The sequence below is a fragment of the Papaver somniferum genome, unplaced genomic scaffold (assembly GCF_003573695.1).
Source record: "Papaver somniferum cultivar HN1 unplaced genomic scaffold, ASM357369v1 unplaced-scaffold_21, whole genome shotgun sequence".
NCBI lineage: Eukaryota > Viridiplantae > Streptophyta > Magnoliopsida > Ranunculales > Papaveraceae > Papaver > Papaver somniferum.
Window position 1 is genome coordinate 10,913,275 of NW_020631041.1, and position 12,901 is coordinate 10,926,175.

Below are 12,901 nucleotides of genomic sequence, written 5' to 3' on the forward strand. Positions count from 1 at the left end.
CAAACTCGTCGTCATCACCAGGTGAGTCTTCATCTTCGAACTCATTAAGCGCACCAGTGTCTTCATTAATGAACTGAGGTTCACCAATCAAAGCATTGAATTTCCGACAATCACTAGAAGTGTGCCCCGATTGTTGACATTTATTGCACTTATCTCCACGAAATTTTGTATAAGCATTATTAGCTCGCTGTTGCGGTGGAAATTGTTGTTGCCTGTTATGAAACCGATTCCCTGTAGTAGGAGGAGTTGGTTGCAGAGAGTGAGACTGCTGACCTGGCTGAAGATCAACTGGATTGGCTAAGATAGGTGTAGCCCGAGGTGGAGTATAAGGCACAATATGGCTAGGTTGTCGATGTGAATGGCTAACATCATCATAAGGAGGCCTGGGAATATTCAAAACAGTATCTGGAGAAAAGTTTTGAGATGAATTGGTACCCCTGTAAGTATTTTGATAACGCCCTTGTCTGGATGGATAAATCCTAGAAGAACGAATAAGACGATTTTCTTTCTTAATAGCTTGCTGCACAGCTTCGCCCACTCATGCCCCACCGGCCCCTATCCCAATGCAGAGAGGGTAACATTGAGGCCGTCAGATCCCCTCTCGATGCACACCTTCTGTAGATGTATCACTACTGTTTGGGAAAAACCTATAAAAAAAGGACATAGTTTAATGGAAAGCAAGCTCTCTCTTCGTACTATTCTAGGAAGGTGGTGTTATTGTTGTGACTAGGACGTGTAGAACCAAATCTCATATTCCACCATTAACACCCAGCGTCGTCATCTCGGGCCTCTAAACATGCTTTCAGCTGGGTTACTTGAAATATGTAGTTTTGTGTACAACATTTGTCTTCTATAACTCCAATTAATACATTACTAAGTGCATAACATTAGTGTCAATCCAAAACTTCAGCAGATTAAGGTGTAAAATTGTTCTTTACATCATTCACCAAAACTAGATTGCAATCTTAAGAGTTACGAGTAACAAGCATTACTCAAAGAATTGGAACCGAGGATGTTTATTTATGTAGCAGACGAACCTCTGCTATTCTTTCTTCTTCGTTTCTTTCTTTTTTTTTGGGTTTCTCCGCACTTCCTCAAGCAAAATGCCTACAGTTGCTGAGAATATGCTAGAGATGCAGATGTAAGAGGCTATAGGCCCCATGTTCCCAAGATGACATTGCTTTTGAAGGATGTGGAGGAACATGAACGGTAAGAATATCAATTTCAGAAACGTAAAGTAAATGAATAAATGAAAAGAGATTTAAGTCTGACATTGTGGCTACTGGATGTTGTATCTGACATAATCAATACCTAAACACTGATGTTCCTAGTTCGACCCTTGATTTCTTTGGAGAAGGTGGTGAATCTGGTGACACTCTGACTCCAAGCTGCAAGATATCCTCATTGCCCTCATGCAGAACATTTCTCAGTGACGCGTCATTGCTTCTATCATTCAACTGAACCTGAGCCAAATCTAAACGAGTAGATGAGGGACCGGCCGCATTTGTTGAAGAAAAGGATTGGCTTGCAAGCATGAATGCTTCTCCCACTTTCTTTTGTTCCTCCAACAACTTTTGTAGCTGCCGTGCATTTTCTTCCGCTCGTTGCTGCAGCTCCCTTTGAAACTGCTCAAATAAATGCAAAAATGATGACCAGTGTCATTACACATACATTAAAAAAAATGAAGACACGGCAGATAATGAAAGCAGGCATATGAACTATGGAGGAGGGAGTGACATACCTCAAGTTGCTCGTGAAGGCTTTTTTGAAGCTCCCACTGCACTCGAAGTGTTTCTGATTCAGGTGCGGACCTTTAAACAGAGAGGGTTAATATTAGTTACTTACCCCTTGTGAGCATATAAAGATTACGGAAAGTAAGATGGCACCTAGAGACCAAGCTTAATTCATTAAATGGTATGCACGTATTGTTAGAATACGGGCATCCAACTCAAAACCAATTGACAATGAGTGGAGAGGCCCTAAGAGATTATAAACCGCAGGATCTTAGATGACCAAACAACGTGGGACTAATAATCTCAACACGTATACTAGCTAGTGCTGAGAAGACTGCAGGTTTCTCCAATCAAGAAAGTAACTAAAAAGAAAATGCAGGTCCGCAAAAGTGATCTAGCAGAACCGAACGATAATTATGCAAGGTTAAAAGAGATATGTGTGACCTACTTCTTTGATGGCTCAGTTTCTTTTTCAGGTGTTGCACTCCTGTTCATAAACTCTGAAATGAAGGACCTTTTATCTGCAAAATTATAAACATAAACATAAAATTTAGGAAGTTGAAATTTCATACAAATGTTAGACATTCACGATTACAATGGCAACAATAAAAATCTGTTTTAGACAAGAGAAGTTCCAGGTGTTATCTGTTTACCTTCTTTGGTTTCAGGTTGATACCTCGCTAGCCGGTATTTCTGCAAATTTGATGTGAATTGTCAGTCATAGTTACTTATGAGTGCATTGTAATAATCAATTGAATAGAGAGAGTAGCCAGATTTGAACCTGCAAGTGGCTTTTCACATGGTATATGGTTAATCCTTCGACACCCATTTTCATCTGTACACTTTTTGGAGTTGCTTCTGCAATTCAGATAGACCATGAAATCGTTCATCAGGACATGATGTCAAAACTTTTGTGCAAAACCAGATGAGCAAGACAGACAACAAGTCATGGTATACAATCATAATACTTACTATCAGCTCCACCTAAATCATTAATTGCTTGAACAAAGCAGTCGTGTAGCTTCTGCGTCCAGCGCATTCGAGGCTTGTGGAGAGCATCAATGCTAGAGATGGAAGAATTTGTCTCATCTTCAAGGGAAAATGTAAAACTTCTATTCGCCTGGCTGTGATTACCATGGATTTGGGAATGTTCAGTTGCTGTAAAAATTTCCTGAAAATCAATTTAGAAAATAAAATAAGCATGAAACAAATCTAATACAAATTGTAGGGATACCGTAATGGATTTACTTACATCCATCTGAGCATTCTGATTGTCATGGTTCATGATAAAGTCAACGCGTTTCGATTGTAATTGCAACCCCTTTTGTTGAGATATAATGTTGTCAGTCCTGGCAACATCAAAGGTACGGCCAGTGGCCCAATCGAAGGTGCCAGCTCCAATAACATCTCCAAGCAATTCAGTGTGTCCACCATTCATAATCTGCTGGCCCTCGTACCGCTGATAAGCTACTAAATTTTCACCTTGCAGTTGAACAGGTAACATGGTCTGAGCAGTTTGAGGCATCATATACTCGGTTGACGATAAGCTACCAGGTTGAAGAAACTGCATCTGAGGGTTTAAGGTTGCCGATGGTGATACGTGTAAGCTGGTACAAAATGTTGAGGATTGGGGGCACATGTTTTGTATTGGTTCTGCAAAATTTGGCGATATAGAAATAGATGAAGTAGGAGTTACCCTATTGGGAAGTAGGCTGAGATCCTTGCTGCTTGGAGCCATAAAATTCCCATAATTGTCAACATTAGACCAATTTGAATGTTTCCAGTGATGAATAGGTCCATTTGCCACAGGAATACACTTTGATGTTTCTCGTGTAATACTGAAACCGCCATTTACACCTTGGTTAGTTCCAAAATTCATTGTATCTATCTTCAACTTCTATATACAGCTTCTTCTAAGACTTGTATCTGCAGGTTAAGAAGATCGGTTCCTCTAAGGTTTGATGCCTTAGTTTACTCCAATAAGAAACTGGGATCACAGAACTATAAATTTTATACGGAAAGTTCCACTGATCATTGCACATCAAAAGGACCAGCGGCAGCCAATACGAAGAAGCTTTTCTTCTGCAAACATGTAAAATCCTGGGATTTACGACTCAATTATGGCATACATAAAAGTTGAGCTTAATTTGCCAAAACTAAAATGATTGCAAGCAAGTACCTGATAGAAATTGTTAATATGTATAGAAGACTGCACATATATTGATGACCTCCTTAATGGGATAATGAGCCAATGGCTCAAATTAGTATCTCCCCCCTGGCGACAAGGAGCTGATACTCAATCTAAACTTGTCTCAGCTGAAAGTTTTCTGCGCCATATAGAACTCACCCCAAAACAGCAGAATACCGGAGAACAAGAAGTCTTGAGATGTATCTCTGCCTTTATTCTCCTGGCACTCAAAACTGAGTAATCAAGATATGTCCAAGGAAAAAGAGGTATTTTAATAGCTCTACTCCGACATATATATACAAAAATAAAAAGTAAAACAAGATGAGCAGCTGAAATGTAGAGTTCAACTGATATGTCGACATCATAATTAGGTACAGCTAGTTATGTATAAGCAATAAGCCATTTAATCCGTCCCAAAGGTCCCCCCAAAGTCCAAACATGATGGGGAGGGTAACAAGACTTGGGATTTTGTACATAGAATATATGATATGAAGATATATTAGAATATGATATGAGCAATGACACAGTCATTAATTCAGAAAATCTTTCCATATTTGAACACATAATATGATATTCATTAAAAATGGTTCCAGTTGCTAATTGACTTATTTTTCTCTCTCTTAAGAAATGAGTAATCAGAGATTAAGAAGAAGTAGTGCAGAGATAATTGCTAATTGACTTTTTTTTCTCTCTTAAGAAATCAGTAATCTGAGATTAAGAAGAAGTAGTGCAGAGACAATTGCTAATTGACTTTTTTTTTCCTCTATTAAGAAATCAGTAATCAGAGATTAAGAGGAAGTAGTGCAGAGAGTTAACTATTAAGAAATAGGGTTGACAAATTCAAATAATTATTAGCGCACATAAATGCAAATGTTGATTCATTATCATTAATTAGCTCTCACCTGAGTTATTATCCTCCATTATATAAATTCTCCTCCTCCTATGTGTAGGCAGGCATTATCTGCAGATGTTAACCGGTCGCCAGGTAAAGATAGGCCAGCAGCAGAGAAAATGAAACAAATGTAAAGAAAAACTAGTCTTAATACCTATAGTAGGCCTTCTATCAGTAAACAAATGATGCCAAAACCATAAATATCATGCTCATGCAGTACATAAATATGATCGAGTAATGAACATAAACATATTAGAAGAAAAGAAAGAAGACAAAGATCTTACCGCTGGGATACATATATACTAGGTTGAATTCATGGGTGATCAACGCACGGAATGAAAGAAACAAAGAACATATAATTAAACTATTGAGTTTCGGATACCTGTATATGTAGGGTAAATATATCCATCCTCCCTTCCTCAGCTAATAAGTAAATAAAACCCGCTAGCTAGCTAGGTAGAGAAAGATATAGAGGAAAAACCAAAAACAGTCCTGAACCCTGAATAACAAAGGCACTTGCACTACTTAAAAATATATTATTATGGATAAGAGTAAGTAGGAGGCCGGCGAATCTTTTTGTGTCTGGGTAATTAGGTAACAACTGTCTAAAATGGATGCTGTTATTGTTATGTTTTCAGGCTATGTGACATATGATGGTAAAGGTAATTATAGATATCTGCCGCAGATTTTAATATATTGTCCTAAGGATGACGATTCCTGTGACTTAACAAAAGAATCCTCTTCACTCATATCCTCCTTAATCAATTGTTAGCTCGATCTTCACGCCTTCTTGTTTTCGTCGTTCTGCTTAAAACTAACGATACCCAGTAAGTATTATGCTGTTATCTTACATAACACAGAGAAATGGAGCCTGGCATTTTCTTGTCTCCTCGTTACCAATTAATAGGTATTGAGATAAGACTCCCTACCGGCTGTACAAAATAGAAATACATATTCCAAGAACCAAATTACGAAAAGAAAATTTGGAATCTTTTTTTTTCCTTCATTATTTGTAGAATTACTTAAAAAAAAAGATTCAAAATCCAAATCATGGGACCAAAATTTATTAACTACTACTCTTATTATTATTGTGTGATAAATATTTTTTGTGATGGATGTGACGTGGTAGAATAGTATTATTATTTTCTTATCTTTTCATTTCTTGGTGACGCGAGATGATGAATCATGGAAACCACATAGAAGCATCCTCCCTAATTAACAAATTATTAGTAATTAATAATGTCAAAGGGGTCTGATATTCCAAGGCCTAGCTAGCTAAGCAGCAACAACATCATCATCCTCTGTAATTATCTTCTCCTGTCTTACTCTAATACACCCATAATCACCCCCAACATGTAGTGTCACGGAATCCTAAGAGCAGTCTCATGGTGGAGATCTTCTAAGTCCCAACATCAACAGTCATAAGAGAAATGACGCTAAGTCAAACTTCGATAGCCGTTAGACTTGATCTTCCACAATTGTTTCACGATTTTTATAGTTTGGATTCCACCATAACTATAAGACCTGATCTAAGTACAGTTTGACAGGACATTCAGAGTCCTAGAGTTAGTAGATAAGACGAGGGATTCCAAACATTACTAAATGATGAATGAATCTCCCTGAATATTTCCCCTGTCAGTGGTTGTTTTTTTTAATCCTAATTCAACTGCTAGTTTTGGGGACCTCCGGGACCATCTCATCTCATCTGACTACCAAAAGTCCACCGCCACATTTTAATCTGTCTACTACATATTTTTAAATTACTTGATTTTTTTTCCCTTACAGATAAATACAAGATACGTTAATAAGTTAATCAGGAGACAAACTTAACACAAGTAATTGTCACCACGTCCTATATTTTTTGATTAATTCATATTTCCAAGCAGTGGACCACCATTTTCTCTGAACTTTTCTCTTGCATTATTTCTCACAGAAGACCATCACATTACTGGACGATTGCAAAAGATCGTACGTACCTGGAAGTAGACTCGGCTCGATTATGAAAGCTGTGTGCTACTTCTTAGTTGCGGATTAATCACAATACTGAACGGTCCCCCCTCCACTCCAATTTACCTAATTTTTGATTCATAATTAATCTATGGAACTACAAGATGAATGTTTTTACATATTTATGGACAACTGAATCTGTAAGATAAAAATCTTTATGCACAACAATGACCTGCATCTGCCTCCATATCAGCAAATCCTCACGGAACACCTGATTGGTTCCATTTAGATTCCTGTATCAAACTTCTGCCTTCAATTCTGACAAACTGTTTAAGCAACAGTTGCTTCTGCTGTAGTTTTTTCTTCTACCCGAGCAGCAAGCATCTCACAATCCTGCACATATGTTTTTGGCAGGGGGTCATGGGTGGAAACATTTTTTAGAGTAGTACATAAAGTAGTGCTACATCTACATATTTTTGTCAAGGGTGATGTCCAATTTTTGCAGCTTCATGCATACTACCTCACAAACTAACTAATATCTACCACTTCAGACGTTCAGTCCACTTCTATGCTATTCTATTGAATCACCTAGAAATACTACAATACACAACCCAACAGCATAGCGAATGGATAAAGGTCATAAAAAGTTAAACTAAGCATGGACGAATAAGTTGTTACAAAGATTGTGTCTGCATAAAATGTTAGTGAAAATTCTTCCCGTGTCCTTCGATGTATGGACATGTGGATAAAAGACATAATTAAAGTTTCTCTGTTTCGGCTTACCTTCACAATAGCTTGCGCACAGAGCTTTCCAGATAAAACTGCACCTTCCATTGATGCCAAATACTTTTGCTTCGTGTAGTCCCCAGCCAAATAGAAACCCTCTATGGGAGATCTTTGTAATGGACGTGCCGGCTCACAATCAGGAATGGTTTTATAAACAGACCTGAAACACAAGAATTGAAAATGGTTTCAGAGAGAAAGGTTTCCTAAGCGTAACAATTGAATTGGATGAATAGGTGTGCAGCTCTAAGTCTGTAGAACAAACTGACCCAGATTTACCATATCAGATTAAGGTCACTCGTTTCAGAATAGAGATAACATGCTAAGAATGCTGAAAAAATAAAACTGGGATGTATACGTAGCACCAGTGGGACTCAAAATTTAGAGTTTTGAGCCACTCCCGACTGCACTGATTCTGAACAGTATCAAAGAGTCGACATTCTTAGTGGGAGGATTAAGATTCGCAACATTCTTCACAGGATAACTAAAATTTAAGAGCAGGTATTGCCCAATTGGAGGTACATCAGTATCTAAGACTGAAACATGTATGCTCAAACAATATATATATATATATTTTTTTTTTTACAAGACAGAGGTTCAACACCTGTGTTCACCAACAAAATACTAACCAAGTTTCATCTATATAACCAGAACAGTCAAATTAACTAAGGAAAAAAACTAATATTCACGATCCATTAGAAAGAAAGATTGCGATTGAATGAGGTCTGACCTTGGTGTTTTAACAATGTGGTATTTCAATATTTTTGCTTTGCTCTGGTCTGCGGCAATTTCGTCAGGAAAGAGTTTCGCAAGCTCCTGCATAGTAGCTTCAATAATTTCAGAGTCACTGCGCGAGATCCATTCCTCAGCGGGTGCAAATACCAACTCAAGCATGGATTTGTTTGGGTCATAATATTCCTGCATAAAGAATCAAATACATATCTTAATAGAATAAGTATGTTACCCGAAATAGATAACAAAGAAGGAACAATCTACTACTACAAACTGACAAATTGGAAAAGATATCCAGTAGATATTCAATGTTTACCTTGCATGTCACTGACATGTCAGCGTATACGCTTAAGAGGGGACTTCTGCAAAGATTTTGAAAACTTAGAAATTAGATATTAGGCAACAAAGAACTGGATGCAAATTAGAAAGAAACAGAGAAATATGTTCCATGTCGATAGAATCACATAATTGCAATTTCTTTTTACAAATAATTTTGTACAGAAGTAGCTTCTAAAATTAGTGACGGACCTGCTGAAGAGAAGATGATCATATGTATTTTTCAATTTCCTGTCAAACCTGTGAAATTTAATTGACCACTGCAAGTTAGTATTTGTAACAAGTATTCACTAGGTTACAACATCACATTGAGAACCAGGAACTAAAAGCTTACTCAGCACTTGAAATTTTATACTCCCTCCGTTCTTTTTTAATAAGCTGGTTTTGTTTTTAGAGAAAATTAAGGAAATTAAGAGAACTAATCATTAAAAGTGGTCCTCATGACACTTGTCAATAAAAGAAGTGAAGGGAAATGGTCCCCATGACACTTGTCAGTAAAAGAAGCAAAGTGAAGTGGTCCACATGACACTTGTCATTAAAAGAAGTTAAGAGAAAAGTGGTCCCACAAAACTAAAGTAACATTTGACTACCCAATTAGGAAACCAGCCTATTTTTTTGAAACTTTTATTTATAGAAACCAGCCTATTATTTAAGAACAGAGAGAGTATTAAGCAGCATAGACATCATTTATTCTGTAACTAACCATATATGGACGTTAATCACAGGAACTCCAACTAATTTATCCAATCTTTTAAAGTACCCAACTTCTTTCCACTCCTCGGGTATAAGCAGCTTTAGGATGTCCACTGAAAATTTAATACAAGTGATAGTTGCAAAGTTAAGCACACGTCTGCCAAGCATTTTCTCATTGTAGAACAAGAAAATCATGTGTTGTACCTGGGGTTGCAATGACATAAGCATCTCCTTCTATTGCATCACCGTTGGTGAGCATTAGACGTTTCACAGTACCATCTTTTTTAAGCTCAATCTTTTTAATCCTGGAATTGAGACGGACTTCACCGCCAAGTGACTCTATATGATCCACGACCGGCTTGCAAAGTCTCTCGGGAGGATTACCATCTAAAAAGGCCATCTTGGAACCATGCTTTTCCTGTGTATTTAAATCATTTTCTGTATCAGTTTTACGGCATCTTTCATGTCTTAGTTTAGAAACCCCGACACAACCATATATAACGAGAACTCATCATCGGAAAAAGTTATATCTCTAGTCTACTTCAATAGCCCAACAACGTCAGTGCAGCGTATAAACTTCTAAACAATTTTACATAATTAGGGGGTACAGGGCCTTCCTAGTTGGATAAATTAGTTGTTTATGCACAGCAATCAGTTCAGTAACATAATTACACAGATAATATTGATGTATCTCGGATAGGTTCTATTATCTACACATCATAATCATAATACCATTAAATTCAATATAGTCAAACCTGAAGGAAACGGTTCAAAGCTATCAAAATGCACTGCATCGAAAGCTCATCTGGGTTTATGAAGTTTAATGCCTTTGACATGGCAATGAACACCTCATCAGTCACTCGATCAGGTACACCCTGAAATATACCCAAGCACAACCCAAAAAAGAGGATACTAAGTAAGTAAGAAAGACAATGGAATCATAGCAAAATAGGAAAACAACATGCTAATCTAAATTATGAAGGCTTCTACTTAATTCAGTCACACATAAATACATAATCAAGAGAGACATATAATTACGTAGCCAAGTATAAAATAAATATAATGGTCAAATTTATAGCCATAATACTCAATTGTGGATTGAGTACCTAAGAGAAAACACAGTTTGCTTGTCTAAGTTCAAAGTTTGTTGGGAAGAATGATATGATCACTTCATACAAAGATAATCATATCCTTTCTTTTGTTTAGCTAGTTAACTATTATAAAAGAGGATAGCATTGATTCAAAAACAGCAAGGATGTACTACCCCAGAAAATGCTGTGTGTTTCCTGAATACTACTGGTTCACCGGTATTTTGCAAATAATTGCAACCATTAATTATTGGCAATCTAAAGCCCACAGAATAGTAACCAATGGAACGCATTTAGATTCTATACCTGTTTCCTCATCCAGTCTTTAACGGTGAAGCCATCTTGAGCCTCCACATAAGCCTGTCCACCAACCATTGCTGGTAAGAGTCCAATAGCAAACCGTATCTTCTCAGGCCATGTGAGCATTTCATTGTTTCTTAAGATTGCCCAGATTCCTGTCAATCACATTCCTGATGAATAAATAAATTCATATAAACCTCGAGATCTAAATAGAAAATGATGAATGACATAAAAGAAAAATCCTAGCAATCAAAGGCAGGCATCAAAATGAGTGGTCCACACCAATAGTCCTGAACGGTGAAAACGAACAAAAACAAACAAACAAGTGACATGCTGTTGATGTCATTGTAACAGAGTCTTCCAATTCTGGCCATGAAAACTACTCCTGGAGACCCCAAATTTCTGAATAACAAATGTAAGTAGCAGGATATCTCACAGATTTGCAAAAGATGCATACCATTTAAGGGTGCAGGAAGAACGTCAGGGAAATCGAATCGGCTGAATTCCCCTGGCTTGCTAGGCATTGCAAAAATCATAGAATGTTCCTTCCACTGCAGTCGATCACTAATACCAAGTTCTCCAAACAAATTCTGCACGTTTGGGTAAGCTCCAACTTCAAACAAACAAAAACAGAAACAAACAGTAAAGCTTAGATGAAACTCAAGGAAAAAGACATAATAGAACTTGGAACATGGAAATTTCATAGTAACAGATATGGCAAGAAATGTTTGCTAAAAAGGTGAATGGGAAGCTACTCAATTTAAAGTCTGCACAGGACGCTAAGCTTAAGAAAGTGAACTCACAAAATATGTGTAGTCCGGTTTCATACCAGTCTCCATCATCATCCTTCCATGCAGCTACCTAAACAATTGATTAAACCACAATCGTCAAACCAACAGAAGTCCTTGAGAAAATGATATGCATCTATAATATGTTGACCCGTAGAGGCTTCAGTCATTCATGTGATGGTAAAGGTCTGATATCCAATGAATACGTAACAAAGGCTTGAAGCCCGTAGAGTACATGTAGCTATATCCCAGTGAGGGGGCCAAGTACAGAAAATATCAAAACCCACCTTCCCACCGAGAACATCTCTTGCTTCCAGGAGTATGGGTTTGTGCCCTGCATCTGCCAGGTATTTTGCGGTTGACAAACCAGCCAAGCCTACAGGTAAGTGAGCAGTGCATTACAATAGCAACATTGAGAGATATCCTGTAGTATATCTATCTGTAATTTGAGGATTCAATTGAGAGAATGAATGTCCCAGTAGTATGTATAAACACGTTGAGAGCTGATACACTCCCGGCATTATTTCCCAAGTAGTAGAGATGTAATAAACGTATTGTACAAACTAGAAGAGTAAATGAAATAGTAGTAATAGTTACCTGCACCAGCAATGACAACAGTCAAAGGCTTATTAGGTCTTGGAGAAACAGTGAAGGAAGATGAAAAATAAGCAGCTTCCAAGTAATTAACAGTGTTGTCGAGTTCAGGTCTTGGATAATCCATACACACAACCTACACATATAATCATCATTAACAGCAGCAACAATCATAATTTAGTTGACTAACAATAAAATTCAATTTCAATTAAAATGAAAATAAAACCTGTAAATTAGGTCTTCGAGGAGAATTGTTCTTCTTCTTGTTGGTCGTCCTAGCAGTAGGTGTTTGATGAGATTTTAAAGACCGAGGCAGCAGCATAGAGCTACTACTAGTAGCAATACTCCCTCGAAATCCCCCAAATAATAGATGATTAGTACCGCCTCTGGTTGTTGTTGTTGTTGATGTTGAATTAGAAGAGTTAGAATTCCAAATCCTGTTGATAACCGAAGAAACTGTACTAGCAGTAGTGCTCGTCATCTTCTTCTCGTTGTTGTCGTTCAGAGGGAGAATTGGAGTCAAAATCAAAATCAAAATTAGGTAAGAAATTATTATTGACCTCAACTCTAAATTTAACTGAAAGGGGAAGGAGGAGGAGGAGAAGCAGGAAGAAGAAGAAGAGATTGAATTGAAATCACAGAGAGAGTGGTGTTGAGTGTTGTCATCTAGCGAAGAAACGGATACGGTTTGGTCACTCATCCGAGATGCTCTTCTCTTTCTCGCTCTCTCCGTCCGTAGATTCCTTCCATCCAAAATGAATGAACCGACGACCAGTAAAACACTGATACGTCGCTTCATTACGAGCCATACGATGAAGATCCACTTG

The 12,901-nt window shown here is 37.5% G+C and overlaps 2 protein-coding genes across 2 annotated transcripts; both read right to left on the minus strand.

Moving 5' to 3' along the window:
- Positions 1-1,210: 1,210 nt before the first annotated feature.
- LOC113340076 (myb family transcription factor PHL6-like) lies at positions 1,211-6,489 on the minus strand. The gene is made up of 10 exons (XM_026585295.1): positions 5,196-6,489; positions 4,824-4,882; positions 3,913-4,141; positions 2,986-3,815; positions 2,706-2,904; positions 2,515-2,591; positions 2,387-2,426; positions 2,182-2,254; positions 1,742-1,811; positions 1,211-1,625 (listed from the first exon to the last, which is right to left on the minus strand). The coding sequence occupies exons 4-10, from the start codon at positions 3,610-3,612 to the stop codon at positions 1,305-1,307; spliced, it is 1,407 nt and encodes a 468-aa protein (XP_026441080.1). The 5' UTR covers positions 3,613-3,815; positions 3,913-4,141; positions 4,824-4,882; positions 5,196-6,489; the 3' UTR covers positions 1,211-1,304.
- Positions 6,490-6,721: 232 nt separating this feature from the next.
- LOC113340075 (15-cis-phytoene desaturase, chloroplastic/chromoplastic-like) lies at positions 6,722-12,809 on the minus strand. Its single transcript, XM_026585294.1, has 14 exons — positions 12,301-12,809; positions 12,078-12,210; positions 11,768-11,856; positions 11,496-11,553; positions 11,150-11,305; positions 10,699-10,847; positions 10,060-10,179; positions 9,509-9,722; positions 9,315-9,417; positions 8,804-8,851; positions 8,592-8,637; positions 8,274-8,461; positions 7,544-7,706; positions 6,722-7,153 (listed from the first exon to the last, which is right to left on the minus strand). Exons 1-14 carry the CDS (start codon positions 12,772-12,774, stop codon positions 7,091-7,093), a joined length of 2,004 nt encoding a protein of 667 aa, XP_026441079.1. The 5' UTR covers positions 12,775-12,809; the 3' UTR covers positions 6,722-7,090.
- Between the last annotated feature and the right edge of the window lie 92 nt (positions 12,810-12,901).